At 41.2% G+C, this 23469-nt stretch overlaps 1 protein-coding gene across 2 annotated transcripts in view; it reads left to right on the forward strand.

Annotated features, from left to right (window-relative positions):
• Positions 1 to 756: 756 nt before the first annotated feature.
• DLAT (dihydrolipoamide S-acetyltransferase) overlaps positions 757 to 23469 on the forward strand; it is a 43728-nt gene continuing 21015 nt past the window's right edge. Inside the window, exons 1-11 of one of the 2 annotated variants that reach the window (XM_003415627.4) lie at positions 758 to 1089; positions 1524 to 1625; positions 1923 to 2047; positions 2208 to 2361; positions 4085 to 4211; positions 6028 to 6215; positions 8033 to 8186; positions 14172 to 14239; positions 20547 to 20639; positions 20983 to 21090; positions 23025 to 23140. In XM_003415627.4, coding sequence (XP_003415675.1) covers positions 811 to 1089; positions 1524 to 1625; positions 1923 to 2047; positions 2208 to 2361; positions 4085 to 4211; positions 6028 to 6215; positions 8033 to 8186; positions 14172 to 14239; positions 20547 to 20639; positions 20983 to 21090; positions 23025 to 23140 — 1514 coding nt within the window. In that variant the 5' untranslated portion in view covers positions 758 to 810. Of the gene's footprint in view, positions 1090 to 1523; positions 1626 to 1922; positions 2048 to 2207; positions 2362 to 4084; positions 4212 to 6027; positions 6216 to 8032; positions 8187 to 14171; positions 14240 to 20546; positions 20640 to 20982; positions 21091 to 23024; positions 23141 to 23469 lie in introns of both variants that reach the window. The other variant, XM_023554790.2, reaches the window with a different exon arrangement.

Genomic DNA, 23469 nt, shown 5'->3' on the forward strand with positions numbered 1-23469 from the left:
TTAATCCCCCTGAAGTACACCTGAATATGGGATTGTGTCTTCCACTTGGCTGCGGTTCGCACCATCTGGCTGAAAAATCAGTTCATTCGGTGGGTTTCTGCTTGGGATTAAATCTTTAAATCTTTGCAATAGGGTCGCTATAAGCCTGAATCGACCCGACTGCAATGGGTTTGATTCGGGGTAAGCCAGTAAGCCGTAATATATATTTATATTATAATTATATAGTAAGCCTGCGCGGGGCAGGGCCCCAAGCCCGGTCACCGTTGGGCACCGTCGGATCAGGAGGGTGCAGGACACTCGCCTGGGCCATGCTGAGCGCCCTTCGTTACAGAAGCGCCCCAAGACCCCGCCCGTGGGCCTGAGGCTCGCGATGCAGGGCCGTTCCACAACACCGGCCCGCGCGGCTCGGCCGCGCCTCTCAGGCCACTGCGCCCCACACCTTGCGAGGCCTGCCCTGTGCACCTCTCCAGGCCCCTCCCACCTCCTAGGCGCCGTCCTAGCCTTTGGAATGCCTTTCCTCCGACGCCCTGCCTCCCACCTCTCTCCACCTCCTACTTTTTTCCAGGCTTCGGCTGCGTTGGCTCAGCGGGAACGACCCGTGCCTGCGGCTCCGAAGCAGGCCCCGCGCCCGCCCGAAGGACGCGCAGGCCGCCCGCCCGCCTCTAGCCTGGGGAGGGGCGCGGGGGACTCCTCGGGGCCGTTTACGACAACGTGCGGCTGCGCGGCGCGGCTGACGGCAGCGTCGGGTTGCTCTTGGAGAGGTCACTCGGAAGAGGGCGTTGGGTTTGGGGAGTGGGGGTCTGTGGCGCTATGTGGCGCGTCTGTGCCCAGCGGGCTCAGACTGCAGCCCCGAGGGCGGGTTTCGGGGCTCGGTGCGCAACGTTAAGGGAGAGACCTGGACCTCTGTGCGCGGCCCCGCTTTCTAGCCCGGCTCCGGCGCTTTGCAACGGCACGACCACCGGCTATGGCGGGGTCCGGGCACTCTGCAGCTTCAGCCCCAGCTCTTGGCCCACACCGCGGAACCGCTTTCTGCTGCAGCTTTTGGGGTCACGCGGCCGCCGTTGTTATAGTCTCCCCCCTCATCAGAAGGTGAGCCCCCGACCCGTCCTTCGTGGACCCCGTTGTTCTTCAGGGCAGACTTGGCCTCGAAACCTCCCTCAGGCCTCAGTGATCCTCTCCCCGCCTTGCACTATCTGTCATTGCCCGCCTGCTAACCCAGTTTTGCTGTTGAACTTCCCTCTCCTGATCTGTCCCATTGAGTGAAGAGCCCCAAGCCCGGGGCTTTATGCGAAACGCCTGCTGAGGCGTTCTCTGTCAGACCCACGAAACTGTGGAGCAGGAAGCCTGTCACTGGAGAGCATGAGCTTCTGGCAGCAGGAACTGTCATTGTATCTTCAGTGCCAGCGTGTAGTGGGACTTAGTAAACTTCGCATTAGATGAGATCGGATTGAATGAAACCTTACACCAGACTGAGAATTAGGTCACCCTTTTTAAGGTTGGCGTTTCTCCTTTTTCTCCTCTAGGTTCCATTGCCTTCCCTTTCCCCCACAATGCAGGCAGGCACCATAGCCCGTTGGGAAAAAAAGGAAGGGGAAAAAATCAATGAGGGTGAACTAATTGCAGAGGTAAGTTGTCGAAGGGACTGCCTAAGCTAAACTGAGCGTTAGGTTTCTGGGTGAGTAGTTACCTGCTTTGCTTAAGACACTATTTTGGTATTTTTTCAGCTTGGAATTAGAGAAGATTGATTAGATAAGTTGTCAGCAGCTGTCCAAACTGATTTTTAGCTAACATTTCTTTTAATGATTCCTTCTTTGAGATCTGTGATAGAGGCTTTGTCTCACTGTTGAACTGTGTAATTTCAGACATAAGCTAATAAACTTCATTCTGGCTGCACAAACTGACACTACTTTTTGTGTTAAAAGGTCGAAACTGACAAAGCCACGGTTGGTTTTGAGAGCCTGGAGGAGTGTTACATGGCAAAGATACTTGTTGCCGAAGGTACCAGAGATGTTCCAGTTGGAGCAATCATCTGTATTACAGTTGAAAAGTGAGTGGTACCCTGAGTATTGTGGAACTTTAGTGCAGAGTGGAGCATTTTAACCCAGAATCGAGAAATTAGGAGTTAAAAAGCTTCTCAAGACCACTTCTCTGGGAGCTGAATCTGCTTTATAACCCCCTTATATTTATGCCTTCTTTCTCTTCCTTAGACCTGAGGATATTGAGGCCTTTAAAAATTATACTTTGGATTCCTCGGCAGCACCTACCCCACAAGCAGCCCCAGCACCAAGCCCTGCTGCTGCTGCTTCACCACCTGCATCTTCTGCTCAGCCTCCTGGTAGCTCATATCCCACTCACATGCAGGTGAGGCTCAGCCTCTGAGTGTTTGCTCTAGAGAATTTAGTACTTATCGTTTTTCGTAGATTGCTGCCACATGCTGGAAAGTGGTATTAAACGTGGCTGACTCTTGTCATTTGGGAATAAATAGAGATTTAAGCATGCAAACAACTTGTATTGATCGTTGTTATGTCCAGGTGTGTGAACTTGGACAGCTCCTTTAACCCTTCTGAGCCTCTCTGTAGTGTAGAGAATAATGTTTGAACTTCTTATTCAAGAGCATTAAGTTACAGATCTTGAGGATGATTTGTACTTGTCTCTTATTTCCTGTATAAATAGTTTTATAGTGGGTCTCCAGTGCTGTCCGTTGAAAGTCCCCAGTTGGTGTTTTCCTTTGGCATGTGGTGATCTGTTTTCTAAGAGCGGGTGAAGTAATCTTGTAGTGTTAATAAACCAGAAACCTGACAATAAAGAAATGTTAGAATAAATATATAATAGCATTGCAATAAAGCTGAAGACAATAAGTGGAATCACTGTTGCATCTATTAACTAAATCAGTTTCTTAGATATTAGAGTTATTCCTTGTGTATTTGTGTGTTTTAGAGATTGGAAATGGAAAAAAAAAAAAGCCACTTTTTTTTTTTTAAAGGATTAAGGCTAAAGGTATAGAACTTTACCTTTGCTTAGTTTATTTATAGGAATTTCTGTGTAAGAACTATTTTTCCCTTTGCACATAATGGTCTACTCCCTGGCCTGTTGATAACAATCATTTTTGATGAAGTTTTGCCTGGTGTTTAGTCCACATGCTTACTTCATTCTGTTCAGCGAATTCTGTCTCACAACGTAAGACCTCGTTCAGTCCTCACCATTATGTGTCTATGGCTTTGTATGAAAGTGCTAGAATTGTGCCTTAATTATCCTTTCAGGTTCTCAATAGAGATTTTTGGGTTAACTAATTTTAAGAAGCAGATAAAGAACAAGAAAAGCACTTAAAAAAATTTTTTTTTAATTAGCATTAAAAGGCTTTACTTTTTTCCTTATCTGAGGCATCATCGATTGAAATGATTTTTCACTCAGCATAGTCCTGTTGCTAATTAGATACGAAAGACTAAGAAGACAGCAAGTGAACCCACAGAAACTGAAAAAGCATCCAAATTTAGTGGACACACAAACCATATAAATAGCAAAGCAATTTTTTATTTAGATCAGCCCATCTGATGTTTGGATTTTGTTGGGGTGGAAGTGACTATTGTGATAATAGTTCTGAATGTTAGTTTTTTTATCTTGGAAAGATATCTGGGAAGTTGAGAGTTTCCTGTGAGTGAAAAGACAGATGCTAGGTACAGAGCACAGTAAAGTTTTAACAGCATGGTCTGTGCTAAGATCATTGTGTGAAACTGAAAAATTTCAACTTAAGTGTGACAAAAGGTGAAAAGGAAGCTGTATTCTTATTTTTTGAGGAATTAATATTGACTGTCTGGAAAGAAATCTTTCCCGTCTCCCCATTGCTTTCCACTTTGAAGGGTGGGTTGGAGTATTGCTGCTACTGTAAAGCTTGTGATTTGAAAGCTAATTTAACTGTTGGAAAGCTGTTGAGGCACTGAGCTCATGCCATTATGGGGGCAGGGTGCAGACAGGAATTTGGATTGTCACGGATACTGTCATTCCATAAAATGATACAAGCTTGCCTGAGTGCCACTGTGTCTAAGGTTTTTTAGACTGAAGCAGTAATACGTATTTGTTTCTATAGGTGGTTCTTCCTGCCCTCTCTCCCACCATGACCATGGGCACAGTTCAGAGATGGGAAAAAAAAGTGGGTGAGAAGCTAAGTGAAGGAGACTTACTGGCAGAGATAGAGACTGACAAGGCCACTATAGGTGAGATTTCTTCAGCTGTTACTGAATGTTTGAGGCACTGAGTTTTCCAATGAGGGAAGAGGATTGCCACCCTAACCTCAAATGAGTGAGTGATAACGTGAAAACTTTGTAATTCTTGGGATTCATTTTCTGGGGCAGGATATTTTATAGCAAAAAAATTCGTGGTCGGATTTGTCATTTCCATACCATACTCAATGAATCAAGAATATGTCAAATCAGAGATTATTCTTAGGCCAGAGTTTGCTTCTTAGACCGATTATTATTGAGAATCTGTATCAGGACTGCCATTCTCTAAACTGGGAGAGGAAAGTAAAGAGGAAACAGAAGAAGGTAACCTCAAAGGCAGGATAATACCAAAGAATCTAAGATGACTTTGAGGGAAAACTGAAACCAGGGTTTAGCCTGTTTTCATATATATATATGGAGCCCTGGTGGTGCAGTGGTTAAGAGCTCGGCTGCTAACAAAATTCACATAATTGTATATTATAGTATTTCTAGATATACATAAATAGTCTATATTTCTTTTCTCTGCCCCATAATCACTGCTAAAGGGAGGTCTGTCCATTCCCCGGAGTTAGGGTGGGAGATTGCTGGGCATTCTCCATGATGGCTGTTTTCAGATTGTGCTCTTTACATCCCACGAGTCCTTGATGGTGCCTTGGGGTGAGGAAGGCCTAAAGAGCAGGACTCTATTCTATGTCCCTCCCCACATCCTCACTTTCACCAGAGCAAGTCCTTTTTATCTTTTTGCATATTGTGCTTCCCCATAAGATTTTCTTAGAAGAAAGGATTCTGTTCCTTAAAAAAAAAAAGGGAATGGTAGATTTATTTTTGCAGTTTAACTTGAATACCAGTGTCTCTGAACTGCGTTTGAACTCTTTTGTGGCCCTGGGGCCTTTTTTTTTTTTTTTTCCTTTTTAAACATGTCTTTTATTGTATTTTAATTCTCAGCTGGGAAGTGGAAGGGTTCATTGAGAATTATGTTCAGCAAGGAGAAGTACAGGGGCATAGAAAACCAAGATCAGGAAGGCAAAGCTTGTCCTCTGATGGCTTGCTTCTTTTAGGTGTACTGTTTCAACCCTTCATGTTTAGCTCATAGTAAGAAAAACAGCTGAATAAAACATAAGTTGTCAGTGCCATGGAAACCCCAGTAATGCTGTATTTCTTCACATTGAAATTTTTGGTGTCATACCAGGTATAAAAAACCCAAAACCAAACCCGTTGCCGTCAAGCAGAACTGCTGACCTTTAGGTTAGCAGATAAGCTCTTAACCACTGTGCCACTGTGCCAATACCAAGTATAACCTCTTTGAAAAGCTCCAGAAAATGCTTTTAGGAGTAAAGCCCACATCACTATCCACCTTGGTAGCATCTTTAGTTTCATATCCATGAGGCTTTGATTTTAGCATTTATAACTGATGCCGTCTTAGTCCTGTTAGTCTGTAGGGGAGCTGCCCATGGGAGGGTTTTTAAGAACAACTTTCAGAACTAATCCTTATCTGTAATCTCACATAGTTTTATTTGGTACAAAGTAAATGCTAAATAACAAATACTTAGTATTTACTTTGTACCAGACACTGTTCTAAGAACTCAAAAAATACTAATTCATTTAATCTTCATAACATCTCTGTGAGGTGGGTATTATTATTATCCCCATTTTTACAGGTAAAGAAACTTGAGACACAGAGGTTAAGTAACTTGCAAAAGGGTCATATAACTCATTCGAAGGAGGAGAGCTGCCGATTGTTTAAAACTTTTGAGTTTGGAGGGATTGTGGAGTCCTAATTTTAAGTATCATAATGATTTTTCTCTCAAAGGTTTTGAAGTACAGGAAGAAGGTTACCTGGCAAAAATCCTGGTTCCTGAAGGCACAAGAGATGTCCCTCTAGGAACCCCACTCTGTATCATTGTAGAAAAAGAGGCAGATATAGCGGCATTTGCTGATTACAAGCCGACTGAAGTAACTGATTTAAAACCCCAAGCACCACCACCTACCGTACCCTCGGTAGGTATGCTTCTGAAATTGAAGTTTGTCCCTAAGTGGAAGAGGTGAAAAGATGATATCCCAGGTTACTTTAGGCACTAAGAGTGTATGAAAAAGGATGGAGATAACTAACATTTATGGAGATTGATGGCAACGTGTTTGGTTTTTTGTTTGTTTGTTTTATAGTGTATACGGGGCCCTGGTGGTGCAGTAGTTAAGTGTTTGGCTACTAAGCAAAAGGTCGGCAGTCCAAATCCACCAGCCGCTCCTTGGGCAGTTTTTTCTTTGTCCTGTAGGGTCACTATGAGTCGGAATTGACTCGACAGCAACGGGTTTTGGCTTTACAGGGTATATAAGGAACCCTGGTGACACAGTGGTTAAGCACTCAGCTGGTAACCAAAAGGTTGGTGGTTCAAACCCACCAGCCGCTCCAAGAGAGAAAGATGTGGCAGTCTGCTTCTGTAAAGATTAAAAAAAAACCCAGTGCCAATTACAGCCTTGGAAACCCTATGGGGCGATTCTGTTCTGTTGTATAGGGTCCCTGTGAGTTGGAATTGACTCAGTGGCAGTGGGTTGGGTTTGGGTTTGGTTATAGGATATATGGCACTGTACTATTTGCCTAATGGTCAATAGTTTCATCCTTATAGCTTTTTTCTCCCCCTGCTGTAACGAGTCCTGCTGAGATCACAGCACAGTGAAGTTCCAGGTGTTGACGTGACATATTCTCTTTATGTGGAGCCCTGGTGGCATAGTAATTAAGAGCTCCTTTGCTAACCAAAAGGTCGGCAGTTCGAATCCACCAACCACTCTTTGAATACCCTGTGAGGCAGTTCTCTGTCCTGTAGGGTTGCCATGAGTCGGAATCGACTCAACAGTAACGGGTTTGACTTTTGGGTTTTTTTTTTTTTTGGTTCTCTTTTCTCGGAAACCCTGGTGGCATGGTGGTTAAGAGCTATGGCTGCTAAAACAAAAGGTCAGCAATTCGAATCCATCAGGCGCTCCTTGGAAACCATATGAGGTAGTTCTGCCTTGTCCTGTAGGGTTGCTATGAGTCGGAATCAACTCAACAACGGGTTTGGATTTTGGGTTTCTGCTTTAGATGCAGATCTCATGGTTATCCATGATTCATTCCCCATTTTCTATAAACTTTATAATCTCTGCTACTGTCAGTCCTCTTGGTGTTTACATACTATGCTAGGCCAAGCATGTATTTGTAATTCATTGGAACTTTGACATGAGTTGTTTTGATGTTAAATTAAGTATATCATTATGAATGGTTTCACCTATTTCACATGAATTCGTATGAACCCAAGCATAGATTAACATTAAAGTACAGCTTCTGCAGATGCTAGAATCATGTGAGTTTAGGTACTCATTTCAGAAAGCTTGATTTCTGACTGCTCTGCATTCGTAGGTAGCTAGCAAGTAGCAGTATTTATTTCTTCAGATTCTTTTCAGCATGGAACATTCCAGCATAATTTTGGGTTGTGAAGTTAGATTAAGTTTAAAAAAATGTTGGAGATGTAAGAGAATGAGTAAAGAAGCAGCAAGTAAAGAAAGACTAAACACTGGTCAGCAGTATTAAATCCACGCCTCTTTATGTTATCAGAGAATAAGATAACTTGACTTTTTTCTGTCTTTGACAAAGTATTGTTTTTGCTATTCATATTGCTGTATTACATTGGTTAAGCAGAAGACAAAACTACATTATGAGCTTTGGATAAAAGATGCAAACTATTTATTTAAAACAGCTTTTGACTTCTTATTAAATGTAAACTCTCTGTCGTTCAGACCAATCTTTGCAATGGTGAATTAACAATTTGTAACTTTTCCAAAAGGTGGCCAGTGTTCCTCCAGCTCCCCAACCTGTAGCCCCTACTCCTTCAGCTGCCCGCCCAGCTACTCCTGCTGGACCAAAGGGAAGGGTATTTGTTAGCCCACTTGCAAAGAAATTAGCAGCAGAAAAGGGGATTGACCTCACACAAGTAAAAGGTAAGTCTCTTTCTGCAGAATGGGGTTGTAAAGTTAAAATTGAGTTGAATTTTCCTCCTGATGGCCAGCAAGTACAGCTATAGTCTTCTTAACTGGCATAAGGGGGAGGTGAATGAGGGAGGAAAATGTCTAGTACTGCCACTACAGGGTGCAGTGACTATTATCCTGCTTTATTTAGTCTGCCTAGGGTTAACTGTCCAATTTTGATACCTTTTTTCATTCTATTCTATTCATGTGAACCATGCTTAATTGTTGCTGATGGCTGAAAATGTAAGGTGCTTGTTCAGGAAGGGAAGCTTATAGGATTTGATTGTGTAATAAGAAATCTCTGTTAGTGCTAGGTTGACTGACTAGCAATAAGCAAGAAACAAAACAAAATAAAACATAAAGTTGGGTTGATTTCAAGTAATTTAGAAGAATAAAATTCATGTAAAACTGAACTAATGCTCCTTGAGGACAGGGAAGGTGTTTTACTCATCTTTCCTCTCCAAAGAGAAAGTGTAGCTTAGTGATAAGAGCATAGGATTTGGAATGAGACCGTTTGAGGTTAAATCCTGACTTTATCATTTTTTCTATATATGTGTTTAGGTGAATTACTTAACCTGTCTAAAATGGGGATGATGATTAGTGTGCATTACATAGAATTGTGAGAATTAAATGAGCTAAAACAAACAAAATACTTAGAAAAGTATCTAGCATATAATAATTACTCAATACATGTTAGTGGTTCATAGTATTGCACTTAAATATTTTTGGACTAAATTTAAGCTAAAATTTAAGGTAATCAAGATACTTACTTTGAAAGGAGGGAAGTTATTATTCCTGGGACCTGATTTGATGGCTGGTCTATGTGCTAATTATTATCAGAAAGAGTAATTGCCCCCTTTACCACATACATTTAATTGTACACCAAGGGTTTGGTTTTGGGTTTTTTGTCTTTGAGGTACATTCACAATTTTTGGATAATAAAACTTGAGACTTTTAAGAGGTTTCCCCTCCTATTAAGTAATAAAGTTGAGATTTGAATCTAGGTTAGTTTAACTCAAAAGCCTGTGTTCTACTCAGTACCCTAGTCTGCTTCTGTTTTGATGTTGCACCATCCTTAATTACTAAACGAAAATACGGTTATTTCCTTAATTGTCCAGTTATGGGCGCTCAGTGCTGGTTATCATCTTTTGCAATCTGCGTTTTCTGGTTAGAAGGCAAGCCAATCCCAAGACACAGCTAGAGAATGTTCTGGATTTTTTTTTACCTCAGAGGATTACTGGTAATATTGGAAAACCTGTTCTTCTATGTTAACATTACGTTGGTAATGTTGCCATGCTTTATGTGTGTGTGATTAGAATTAGGGACAGCAATGTGAGGGTTAAATATGTTGATATATTTTAAGGGAAAGAGGCACTTGGTTAACAATTTAGACAACAATTTGGTCAAGAATTTAGACAAAGAAGGACCATTTATTAGATGTTTAGCAACACTGACTACTTTGCTAAAGATACAAGTGGAAAAATCCGAATGTTTTTATTACATAGGCATTTATTTTTTATTTATTAGGAGATTTATTTATTATTTCAACAAATATTCATTGAGTACTGTTTATGCATCAGATACCTGTTCATAAGAAGAATAAGACAGACAAGATTTCAGTTGCTTACATTACCAGTGAACAGAAAGGGAGTATAGGATAGTAGTTAAGAGTTCGGGCTTTGGAGCTGCGATGCTTGAATTTGAATACCGGCTCTGCCATATATTAGCTATATGACCTTGGGCCAGTCATCTAAGCTTTTTTGTGTCTCAGTTTTTTCATTTGTATGTAAAAATAATACCTCAAAGCATTGTGAGGATTAAATGTGCTTATATGTAAACAGTACCTGGAAAAAGCATATATAGGTACTAGCTATAATGATAATAATTTATTATTATTAAAAAGATAATTTTAAGTGTTAAGCGAGAAAGCAACTGAGTGATACACCAGTGAGTAATGGGGTGGGTAAATATGCAGACGTGGTTGCTTTTAGACAGGGTGGTGGAGAAGATCTTTCTGCTGAGATAACATTTGACTTGACCTGAAAGCTGAGGGGTGAGCTGAGAGCCACGTGAAGAACTAGGAAGAGAGTATTTTGGGCAGAGACCAGTAGTACGCAGTCTGAAGTAGGGAGGAGCTTGGCATGTTTAAGCAGCATGAAGGAGGCTGGTGAACAAAGTGGATCTAGTGGTGGGAGATGAGGTTGGAGAGAAACAAGGGTGAAACCATGAAGGACTTTACACCAAACCCACTGCCATTGAGTCAATTCTAACTCATAGCAACCCTATAGGACAGAGTAGAAATGCCCCAGAGGGTTTCCAAGGCTGTAATCTTTACGGAAGCAGACTGCCACATCTTTCTCCTATGGAGCAGCTGGTGGGTTTGAACCGCTGACCTTTTTGTTAGCAGAGCACTACTGTGCCACTAGGGCTCCTTAAGGAACTTACAGGTCATGATAAAATAGTTTTAATTTTATTTAACATGTAGTAGGAAGCCGTTTGGAGTCCTGGTGGCACAGTGGTTAAGAACTTGGCTGCTAACCAAAAGGTAGGTAATTCGAGTCAATCAGCCATTCCTTGGAAACGCTATAGGGCAGTTCTGCTCTGTCCTTTAGGATTGCTATGAGTTGGAATCAACTTGATGGCAGTGGGTTTTGGTTTAGGAAGCCGTTCAGGGATTTAAGCAAGAAGTGACATAAAATGATTTATAGTTTTTAAAGATAATTTGGCTGCTGTGTGGAAATAGATTAAACGAATCAAGATGCTGTTGCTGGAGCTGATGATGGTAGCTTAGACTAGGGTGGTGAAAGTGGAAATGGAAAGAAATGGACAGATGCAAGATAGAATAGAACTTAGCCAAGTATTGGATATGGGTACATTACAACAGTAATTTCAGAAGAAAGGTGGGGTGGAAGTCAGTCTGGATAGGTTGAAAAGTGAAAAGTGGATGAAGAGGTAGAGATAGCATTATGGACAATTCATTCAAGAAGCTATACTGTGATGGGAGGCACAGAAACAGGGGCATAGCTTTTGGAGAATGTGGGTTCAAGAGGGGACTTTTAAGATGAGTGGTAGTAGAATGAGCCTAGTACAGAGTTTCTCAACCATGGCACTGTTGACATTTTGGGCTAGATAATTCTTTGTATGAGGCGGGGAGAGGGGAGTGTCCTATGCCTTGTAGGATATTTAGCAACGTCTCTGGCCCTCCCCCCTGCCCCAGTTGTGACAATCAAAACGTCTTCAGACATTGCCATATGTACTGTGGAGAGCGGGGGGATTGCCCCAGTTGCGAACCACTGGTCTAATAGAAAGGGCTAAGTGGACAGAATAATTGGCAAGGAACAAAGTTCTTGAGAATGTAAGAGGGGTGGGATTGGCCTTTCATAGGAAATAGGAACATTTGTCTATTTTAACAGGAGGGAGAAGAATATGGGATGAGTTTATAGGTTTGGCAGTGGAAGCTGAGAGTTACTTTTTGCTTCTGTTTGATCAGTAAAGCATGAAATGAGAGTTTGAGCTGGAGAGTGAGTGTGGGGAGGTTTGAGGTCAGAGAGATTATGAAGTAGTCATCTTAGAGAGTGAAAACTTAACTCAAGTGAAACATAATTGAATTTCTGGGCAGTTTTGTGTGTCCATTTTAGGTTAATTACTATGAATTTATAATACAGTCAGCCAGTCCAGGTGTGTAATTTTTTGCTCCAGCAACATTAAACTACTCTGGTTTTGGCTTGGAAAAGACAAAAGTTGTTTTAAAGTTTTACAAGGGAGTGATTATAATGGTGATCTATGGAATCTAAGCTGGGTAAGGAGGGAAGTGAAGACAAGAAGGAGAGAATGGATAATAAAAGCACAGGGGTCAGTGGAGTTTAGGTCTTGATCAGGTTGAAGAGTTTTTTGCAGTGGGGAGAGGGGACAGTCTGGAATAATGAGCTGAAAGGATCAGTGAAGGCAGCAAGAGAGAGGGTTGCTTGAAATTCAGATTTCAGAAATGTGTGTTTACTGGAGATAACAAGGCCTAGAATTTAACCTTAGAAGCTGAGGGGGCTCTTGTGAGGTGGGAGGAAAAAGTTGAAGATGAGTAGGTGAAAGAACCTAGAAGCCTAGGTGTTGGATGGGTTTTGGTCCCAACGACAGTGGGCCAGGATCCAAGTGAATCTGAATGAAGAGTAGTAATTATGAATTAGTAGATGAGAGCTAGCAAAGAGGGAAGTAGGTGACATAGCCAGATGGCATGAACTTCAAAAGGAGTTGAGGTTTTTGAAAGGAGAAAGGGAGAAATGATTTGAAAGTGGTTATAGGGAGCAAAGAGGACACCTCCCCCATGGCCTGACCCTGAGGTGTGAGATAAAAAAAAAAAACATTAGGGAAGTACTAAGGGGAAAGTTGGATAAGGGGTTAGATTATTTTGCAAATTTGACCAAAATGTTATCATCTGGGGAGAAATTGTGTTAAGGCCTAAACCCTGATGTTCAGAGTTTGCGTTTGTCTCAAAGCCACCAATGTGATATTTTATATTTCCGTAGTGCAAAGCACTTTCCACATCACTATCCCATCTTACCCTCGCAACAGTCCTGTGAGCAGGGGCTGATATTATAATCCCTATCCTGCAAAAGAGGAGACTAAAACCCAGATGAGATTAAGTGACAGTGGTCATCTGTCTAGTTTGTTTGACAAGGATCCTACATTTTTGACCCCTAGTCCAGTGTTTTCTTTAAACCACATTCCTCTTGTATCTCTTTGGGGAAATAGACAAAAGGACTTCAGTTAACTCCTACTACTAGTCTCAAATAACTCCTAATACTGAGGAAATTCTTGTGGGTACCTGAGGCTTGTTGTACTACAGGTTTCCTCCTCTTGAAGGGCTGCAGTAGCCAGGCAAGCGTTGGTTGTAAGGGGAGGTTATGGTTTCTGTCTTTTATGAAAGAGGGGAATCTAACGGGAACACTGCCACCTCTGTTCTAGAGCTCCTGGTGAGGATAAACACAATTCTAGCCAACTCCTCACTTTTCATAATAAAGGAAAGGAGTTGGGAAGGACTACACACAACAAGAGTCCTTTTAAAATTCTGCCTTAGGGGAAGATGAATCAATTTGACCAAATTTATTCAAGAAGTGGGCCAATGTAAAAGGTATTCTAATAACTTAATTCTGGATCTTCTTAGAATTAAGGCTCAGGATCATCTACTTAGATCTAAAATTAATTCTAAGAGGTTGGGATGGGAGGAGGGGCTAAAATTGAAAAAATTAAGCATATTAAGAGAACTTCGAAGATTTCCTTCCCAATGTATGACATTGCACCTATTTCCTTGTCTCTAACACAGGCCAGTTTAGAGGCTGGGCTACTCTCACAAAGCTGAGCGTGATGGAGACTACATAAAGATTGAGTGGCGCTAAAGAGGAGATAATTGCAACTAACTTATATATGCAACTTAAGTCCGTCTTGGAACCAAAATCCAAAAAACTGACTCGCCCAAAACAGTTGTTATCATATCTGTCAATTCTGTAGAGAATTTTTTATGGCCAAGTGAATCTAGGACCCAAATGTGATCTATCAGTTCCAAAAGGGTCTTTTGGAGCTAACCAGGAAGAGATAGCAAATCATCCTTTTGGGGTATAAACTGTATTCGACATTATCCTTATGTTGGTATTTCTCAGTTTGAAAGTAAACAAAATGATAAAAATCAAGTATAATTAGATGAAATTTCAAAGGAGAAATAGATAATATTTGCTATAGTTAAAAAGAACTACAACAGATCAAGCAAGGTACTCTATATGCATTAAAATTAATACTTGACAAAAGCTAGTGTTTTTTTCAGGGCAGAAGTGAAGGCTGTGATCCCTTCAGAGTGTGTCTGATAGAAATCCCTTAGGATTACACACAAATGAGGGCATACTGTTCATGTTTTTGGGGAACCAACTATATGCCTTCATATTTTATATGGTATATCTTTATCTCTTCCAGGGACAGGACCAGATGGCAGAATCATCAAGAAAGACATTGACTCTTTTGTGCCTACCAAAGCTGCTCCTGTGAGTTACATTTGACTCTTTTTTCTTCGTAGTTTGTTCATTACGAAGTGCTTTGTCTAGCTGATTAGATTGTTTCATATTATTTATGCTTAACCAGAGAATGCTTTCCTATGTCTGATTTCAGTGGCTTAGGAGTATTTAGGTATGAATGTGCTGTCATTTTTATACAAAATTAACGTTAATATACTTGGTACTACATTGACGTAAGTTCAAAAATTTTTTTTAGTAATAGTATTGGGTATTTACTAAAATATACTCTCCTGATTCAGCCCCTATTTTTTTTTTTTTTTATTCTGCTTTAAGTGAAAGTTTACAAATCAAGTCAGTCTCCCACACAAAAACCCATATACACCTTGCTACACACTCCCAATTACTCTCCCCCCAGTGAGACAGAACGCACTGTCCCTCCACTCTCTCTTTTCATTTCCATTTTGGCAGCTTCTAAGCCCCTCCACCCTCCCGTCTCCCCTCCAGGCAGGAGACGCCAACACGGTCTCAAGTGTCCACCTGATCCGAGAAGCTCACTCCTCACCAGCATTCCTCTCCAACCCATTGTTCAGTCCAATCCATGTCTGAAGAGTTGGCTTCGGGAATGGCCCCTATCCTGGGCCAACAGAAGGTCTGGGGGCCATGACCACCGGGGTCCTTCCAGTCTCAGTCAGACCATTAAGTCTGGTCTTCTGAGAATTTGGGGTCTGCATCCCACTGCTCTCCTGCTCCCTCAGGGGTTCTCTGTTGTGTTCCCTGTCAGGGCAGTCATCAGTAGTAGCTGGGTACCATCTAGTTCTTCTGGTCCCAGGATGATGCAGTCACTGATTCACGTGGCTCTGTCTGTCTCTTGGGCTCGTAATCGCCTTGTGTCCTTGGTGTTCTCCATCCTCCTTTGATCCAGGTAGGTTGAGACCAATTGATGCATCTTAGATGGCTGCTTGCTAGCGTTTAATACCCCAGACGCCACTCTTCAAAGTGGGATGCAGAATGTTTTGTTAATAGACTTTATGATGCCAATTCCCCTGAAGCCATGGTCCCCAGACCCCTGCCCCTGCTAGGCTAGCCTTCGAAGCATTCAGTTTATTCAGGAAACTTCTTTGCTTTTGGTTTAGTCCAGTTGTGCTGACCTACCCTGTATTGTGTGCTGTCTTTCCCTTCACCTAAAGTAGTGCTTATCTACTATCTAATTAGTGAATACCCCCTCTCCTACCCTCCCTCCCCCTGCCTCGTAACCATAAAAGAATGTTTTCTTCTCAGTTTAAACTATTTCTCAAGTTCTTATAATAGTGGTCTTACACAATATTTGTCCTTTTGCAACTAATTGCACTCAGCATAATGCCTTCCACGTTCCTCTGTGTTATGAAATGTGTCACAAATTCCTCACTCTTCTTTATCGATGGATAGTATTGCATTGTGTGAATATACCATAATTTATTTATCCATTCATCCGTTGATGGGCACCTTGGTTGCTTCCATGTTTTTGCTGTTGTAAACAGTGCTGCAATAAACATGAATGTGCATATATCTGTTCGTGTAAAGGCTCTTATTTCTCTAGGATATATTCCAAGGAGTAGGATTGCTGGGTCATATGGTAGTTCTATTTCTAGCTTTTAAAAACCAAAAGTTTTTTTTTTCTCTAGCTTTTGAAGGAAGCGCCAAATCGATTTCCAAAGTGGTTGTACGATTTGACATTCCCACCAGCAGTGTAGAAGTGTTCCAGTCTCTCCACAGCCTCTCTACCATTTATTATTTTGTGTTTTTTTTGGATTAATGCCAGCCTTGTTGGAGTGAGATGAAATCTCATTGTAGTTTCGATCTGCATTTCTCTAATGGCTAATGATCGTGAACATTTCCTCATATATCTGTTAGCTACCTGAATGTCTTCTTTAGTGAAGTGTCTATTCATATCTTTTGCCCATTTTTTAATTGGGTTATTTGTCTTTTTGCAGTTGAGTGTTTGCAGTAACATGTAGATTTTAGAGATCAGGCACTGATCAGAAATGTCATAGCTAAAAACTTTTTCCCAGTCTCTACGTAGGTAGTCTTTTTACTCTTTTGGTGAGGTCTTTGGATGAGCATAAGTGTTTGATTTTTAGGAGCTCTCAGTTATCTAGTTTTTCTTGTGTTCTTTATAATGTTTTCTATACTGTTCGTGCCATGCATTAGGGCTCCTAACGTTGTCCCTATGTTTTTTTCCATGATCTTTATCGTTTGAAATTTGATATTTAGGTCTTTGATCCATTTTGAGCTCATTTTTGGAGTGAGGTATGGGTCTGTTTCATTTTTTTGCAGATGGATATCCAGTTATGCCAGCACCATTTGTTAAAAAGACTGTCTTTTCCCCATTTAACTGTTTTGGGGCCTTTGTCAAATATCAGCTGCTCATATGTGGATGGATTTATGTCTGGATTCTCAATTCTATTCCATTGGTCTATGTATCTGTTGTTGTGCCAGTAGCAGGCTGTTTTGACTACTGTTCAGCCCTTAATTTTTAAAGCATATTTGCAAGTCGAGTGATTAGGGTTTGAGGTTTATGTGGTTAATTAGTCCACACAGGAATTAAATCTGTATAGCCAACATCTGTTTGATTGGTTAAGGTCCTGTGATAATGAACTAAAAGTAAAGAAAATGATTCAGTTTAGATGTTGTTGTTGTTAGGTGCTGTCGAATCAGTTCCGACTCATAGCGACCCTATACCCAACAGAACGAAACACTGCCTGGTCCTGTGCCATCCTTACAATCGTTGTTATGCTGGAGCTCATTGTTGCAGCCACTGTATCAGTCCACCTCATTGAGGGTCTTCCTCTTTTCCGCTGACTCTGTACTCTGCCAAACATGATGTCCTTCTCCAGGGACTCATCCCTCCTGACAACATGTCCAAAGTATGTAAGATGCAGTCTCGCCATCCTTGCTTCTAAGGAGCATTCTGGCTGCACATCTTCCAAGACAGATTTGTTCGTTGTTTTGGCAGTCCATGGTATATTCAATATTCTTTGCCAAAACCACAATTCAGAGGCGTCAACTCTTCTTCTTCGGTCCTCCTTATTCATTGTCCAGCTTTCACATGCATATGATGGGATTGAAAATACCATGGCTTGGGTCAGGCGTACCTTAGTCTTCAGGGTGATATCTTTGCTCTTCAACACTTTGAAGAGGTCCTTTGCAGCAGATTTGCCCAATGCAGTGCGTCTTTTGATTTCTTGACTGCTGCTTCCATGGCTGTTGATTGTGGATCCAAGTAAAATGAAATCCTCGACGACTTCAGTCTTTTCTCCGTTTATCATGATGTTGCTTATTGGACCAGTTGTGAGGATTTTTGTTTTCTTTATGTTGAGGTGTAATCCATACTGAAGGCCGTAGTTGATCTTCATTCGTAAGTGCTTCAAGTCCTCTTCACTTTCAGCAAGGAAGATTGTGTCATCTGTGTAACACAGGTTGTTAATGAGTCTTCCACCAATCCTGATGCCCCATTCTTCTTCATATAGTCTAGCTTCTCGGATTATTTGTTCAGCATACAGATTAAATAGGTATGGTGAAAGAGTACAACCCTGATGCATACCTTTCCTGACTTTAAGCCAATCAGTATCCCCTTGTTCTGTCCTAACAACTGCCTCTTGATCTATGTAAAGGTTCCTCATGAGCACAATTAAGTGTTCTGGAATTCCCATTCTTTGCAGTGTTATCCATAGTTTGTTATGATCCACACAGTCAAATGCCTTTGCATAATCAATAAAACACAGGTAAACATCCTCCTGGTATTCTCTGCTTTCAGCCAGGATCCATCTGACATCAGCAATGATATCCCTGGTTCCACGTCCTCTTCTGAAACCAGCCTGAATTTCTGGCAGTTCCCTGTTGATATACAGCGGCAGCCATTTTTGAATGATCTTTAGCAGAATTTTGCTTGTGTGTGATATTAATGATATTGTTCTATAATTTCCACATTCGGTTGGATCACCCTTCTTGGGAACAGGCATAAATATGGATCTCTTCCAATCAGTTGGCCAGGAAACTCTTCCACATTTCTTGGCATAGACGAGTGAGTACCTCCAGCGCTGCATCTGTTTGTTGAAACATCTCAATTGATATTCCACCAATTCCTGGAGCCTTGGTTTTCGCCAATGCCGTCAGAGCAGTTTGGACTTCTTCCTCCAGTATCGTCGGTTCCTGATCATATGCCACCTCTTGAGATGGTTCAATATCGACTAGTTCTTTTTGGTATAATGACTCTGTGTATTCCTTCCATCTTCTTTTGATGCTTCCTGCATTGTTTAATATTTTCCCCATGGAATCCTTCACTATTGCAACTCGAGACTTGAATTTTTCTTCAGTTCTTTCAGCTTGAGAAACGCCGAGTGTGTTCTTCCCTTTTGGTTTTCCATCTCCAGCTCTTCGCACATGTCATTGTAATTATTTTGTCTTTTCGAGAGGCCCTTTGAAATCTTCTGCTCAGTTCTTTTACTTCATGAATTTTTCCTTTTGCTTTAGCTGCTCGACGCTCAAGAGCAAGTTTCAGAGTCTTCTCTGACATCCACCTTGGTCTTTTCTTTCTTTCCTGTCTTTTCAGTGACCTCTTGCTTTCTTCATGGATGATGTCCTTGATGTCATTCCACAACTCGTCTGGTCTTCAGTCACTAGTGTTCAATGTGTCAAATCTATTTTTGAGATGGTCTCTAAATTCAGGTGGGATATACTCAAGGACATATTTTAGCTCTCGTGGACTTGCTCTGATTTTCTTCAGTTTCAGCTTGAACTTGCACGTGAGCAATTGATGGTCCGTTCCACAGTCGGCCCCTGGCCTTGTTCTGACTGATGATATTGAGCTTTTCCATCGTCTCTTTCCACAGATGTAGTCAATTTGATTTCTGTGTGTTCGTTCTGGCGAGGTCCATGTGTATAGTCGTTTATGTTGGTGAAAGAAGGTACTTGCAATGAAGAAGTCATTGGTCTTGCAAAATTCTATCATTCGATCTCCGGTATTTTTTCTATCACCAAGGCCATATTTTCCAATTATGGATCCTTCTTCTTTGTTTGCAACTTTCGCATTCAGTCGCCAGTAATTATCAATGCATCTTGATTGCGTGTTCGATCAATTTCAGACTGCAACAGCTGATAAAAATCTTCTATTTCTTCATCTTTGGCCCTGGTGGTTGGTGCGTAAATTTGAATAATAGTCGTATTAACTGGTCTTCCTTGTAGCCTTATGGATATTATCCTATCACTGACAGCATTGTACTTCAGAATAGATCTTGAAATGTTCTTTTTGACGATGAATGCAACACCATTCCTCTTCGAAGTGTCATTCCCAGCATAGTAGCCTATATGATTATCCAATTCAAAATGGCCAGTACCAGTCCATTTCAGCTCACTAATACCTAGGAGATCGATGTTTATGCGTTCCATTTTATTTTTGACGATGTCCAATTTTCCTAGAATCATACTTCGTACATTCCAGGTTCTTATTATTAACGGATGTTTGCAGCTGTTTCTTCTCATTTTGAGTCACGCCACATAAGCAAACGAAGGTCCCAAAAGCTTTATTCCATCCACGTCATTAAGGTCGACTCTACTTTGAGGAGGCAGCTCTTCCCCACTCATCTTTTGAGTGCCTTCCAACCTGGGGGGCTCATCTTCCAGCACTGTATCAGACAGTGTTCCGCTGTTATTCATAAGGTTTTCACTGGCTAGTGCTTTTCAGAAGTAGACTGCCGGGTCCTTCTTCCTAGTCTGTCTTAGTCTGGAAGCTCAGGTGAAACCTGTCCTCTGTGGGTGACCCTGCTGGTATCTGAATACCGGTGGCATAGCTTCCAGCATCACAGCAACACGCAAGCCCCCACAGTACAACAAACTGACGGACACGTGGGGGTCAGTTTAGATGTTTCCTTTTAAAATAAAAGCTTTGTCATGTATTTCCTTCTTAACACCATTCAAGTTAACAGGTTTATATTTATCTCTTAATCCTGTCAATTTAAGAATGCTTTGATTACTTTTCTTGAAAATAACTTAGCAGAAACAAAATTATTTTGACATGAACTAAAAAAAGACATGAACTAGTCATTGAAATATACTTTGACTTAAGGAAAGGTAACACAAAGCATGATTTCAGAATCCTGAGTAAAAAATGAATAAACTATTAAGTTTCTTTTGTTCCCTGGGGGTAGAAATAACTATTCTTTTGTAACACTTTTAATTTTTACTTTGCTGTTTTTTTTTTTTTTTTTTGTATGTAAAAGAGTCACTGGCAGTCTTTCTTGGGTGGTCATGCTAAGATCAAGCCATAGTTACTAAAAACAGTTTTTTTGTTTTTCCCCCATAGGCCCCAGCAGCTGCCGTGTCTCCCCCAGGTCCAGGAGTGGCACCAGTTCCTACAGGTGTCTTCACAGATGTCCCAGTCAGCAACATTCGCCGAGTAAGAGCATTACTATAATCTGAAACCAAAACTGTTGGGGGCACTTTTACATTGATTAATTGCATGGTTTAAAAACCGTAACTGAGGCTTCTTTCAGTTGGGAATCTTGGATGCTTAGTTTCAGGTATGTTGGATTTGGTTATTGAAGATAAACAAATGAGTGTGTTCTGGTTAAATACTAGTAAGTAGCAGGTGCTAAATTATAATCCTCCATCTACCAATTTTAACAGCACTTGAGGCAGGCAGTACTGGGAAATGGGGTAGAGGGGGCAGGCTGAGCCTTAATTAGGCAAGGTCTCAAGTCAAGACAAAATAATTGGTTTTTGAATCTCTTTGGTTTCAGGTTATTGCACAGCGGTTAATGCAATCTAAGCAAACCATACCTCATTATTACCTTTCTATTGATGTAAATATGGGAGAAGTTTTGTCGGTGCGGAAAGAACTTAATAAGGTAAAAGGTCTAGAAATTTGAGCTCTCTAGATGCTAAAAGTTTGTCTTTCCCCGCTAAGGATTTACATTTTTACCTGTAAAATTTGTTAGAATATGTAGACAACATCCTGGAGAATTTTCATTTGCTAGCCTCAGTTAACACTTATCAAAGTTGACTTTGCTATGGATAGATTTTAGTTTAGCAGAGTCACTGTAATGCAGAGACTGCTGGAGTCTCTTGGCAGGTAAGAAACAGTATTTTTGCTTTGTGTTTATAGTCAAGTATCAAGCACTTAGGGTTTATTTTAAGGCACTTTTAGAAACATAGCATAAGGCATGGTCTTCTTCATGAGTTTTATAATCTAATTGGGGAGGTAGTACATGTGAAAAAGAGAGATGTCAAATTTTATTATAGTAAAAACATTTGTAGATTGGCAACTGATGACTGCCCTGACAGGGAGCACAACAGAGAACCCCTGAGGGAGCAGGAGAGCAGTGGGGTGCAGACTCCAAATTCTCATAAGACCAGACTTAATGGTCTGACTGAGGCTAGAAGGACCCCGGTGGTCATGGCCCCCAGACCTTCTGTTGCACCAGGACAGGAACCATTCCTGAAGCCAACTCTTCAGACATGGATTGGACTGGACAATGGGCTGGAGAGGAGTGAGCTTCTTGGATCAGGTGGACACTTGAGACTGTGTTGGCGTCTCCTGCCTGGAGGGCAGATGGGAGGGTGGAGGGGCTTAGAAGCTGGCGAAATGGACACGAAAAGAGAGAGTGGAGGGAGAGAGGGGGCTGTCTCGTTAGGGGGAGAGTAGTTGGGAGTGTGTAGCAAGATGTGTATGGGTTTTTGTGTGAGAGACTGATTTGATTTGTAAACTTTTACTTAAAGCACAATAAAAATTATTTAAAAAAATTTGTAGATTGGTCTCTTTATGGTAATGCCCCTTAATTTTCTGCTAAATTACAGTTCATAAGGTTATGTGTTGTAGGAATTCATCAGAAATTATCAGAATTCACAATGGTATAGGAAAATTTGGTTGAGCTTGGTTGAGAGGATTTACATTGACAAAGAAGTTGAAATAAGGTCATTCTAAAGATGGGATGTCATAAAGATAAAGTACTTAAGGAGTCCCTGGGTGGCGCACATAGTTAAGTGCTTGGCTACTAACAAAGTTGGAGCCCACGGAAAGGCTCCTCAGAGGAAAGGCCTTCCAAAAGATTACAGCCATTGAAAACTCTCTGAAATGCAGATCTACTCTGAAACACATGGGTTTGCCATGAGTTGGGAATTGACTCAAGGGCAACAGGTTTTTTTAAAGTACTTAAAAATCGAAATAAAATTAGCACATGTGGAAGACAGGAGATTACTTTTTCTAGAGTAGATACACAGTAAGTCAGTTTAGGGAAGACCGCGGGACTACAAGCAGAAGAATTTGGACTTGATGAATTAGACAGTAAATAAGAAACTGTTAGATGTTTTTGATCAGGAAAGTGATGTGATGATAGCAAAATTTTAAGAAAGATGAGTCTGTTAGATGTATGCTGGCACATGTTGGTGGCAGAGGCTAGTTATGCTTGTCATTGTGATCGAAGCTTGAAGTGATGGTGATAAGGCCTGAAATAGAGGGTGGCATTACAGATGAGGTGGGAGAGAGTGATACGATGATATTTTCAAGGAAATGAAAAGTAAGAGCCATAAGTCCTTAGAGCCAAGCTTTGGAGTTTGGCTCCTCTATAACCTCTATGACCCCCCCACCCCCCATTTTCCACTTGCTTACTCTGTCCAGACACAGTGGTTGTTTGACACTCAGATAAACTCCTACGCTTGGCCTTCTGCACTTGCTCTTCCTTCTTTGTGGAATATGCTTTCCTGCTTCCTTTTCTCCAAGTTGCATTATTTCATTTTTTGTGGAGAGAAAGTAAGAAACTGCAGTGTTTTCTTGTCTTTGCAGATGTTAGAAGGGAGTGGTAAAATATCTGTCAATGACTTCATCATAAAAGCTTCAGCTTTGGCATGTTTAAAAGTTCCTGAAGCAAATTCTTCTTGGCTGGACACAGTTATAAGACAGTAAGTATAGCACTACTGGGAAAGGTATATATACATCAGTAATTTTCTTGTTTTATCTAATGTATGACTAGGAGTGACGGAGGTAGTAAAAGGAGAGATGGAAGACAAGAGTTCTCTGGTGAGGGGGAGGTTACTTCCATAGGCAAAACAATGTGAAAATGATACAAAACTGTTTGTGAGATGGTGCTAAATTTAGTTACTAAAGACTACAAATTCTTTGTATGAGTTTAGGAAAGAGGGATCAGTCTGCAAATATATATAATCAAGCTGATACTCTCTCACAAAGCAGAGTTGAAATTGGTGTTTTTTACTCACCAGTGAGTCATGCT

Source organism: Loxodonta africana, chromosome 7, assembly GCF_030014295.1.
Source record: "Loxodonta africana isolate mLoxAfr1 chromosome 7, mLoxAfr1.hap2, whole genome shotgun sequence".
NCBI lineage: Eukaryota > Metazoa > Chordata > Mammalia > Proboscidea > Elephantidae > Loxodonta > Loxodonta africana.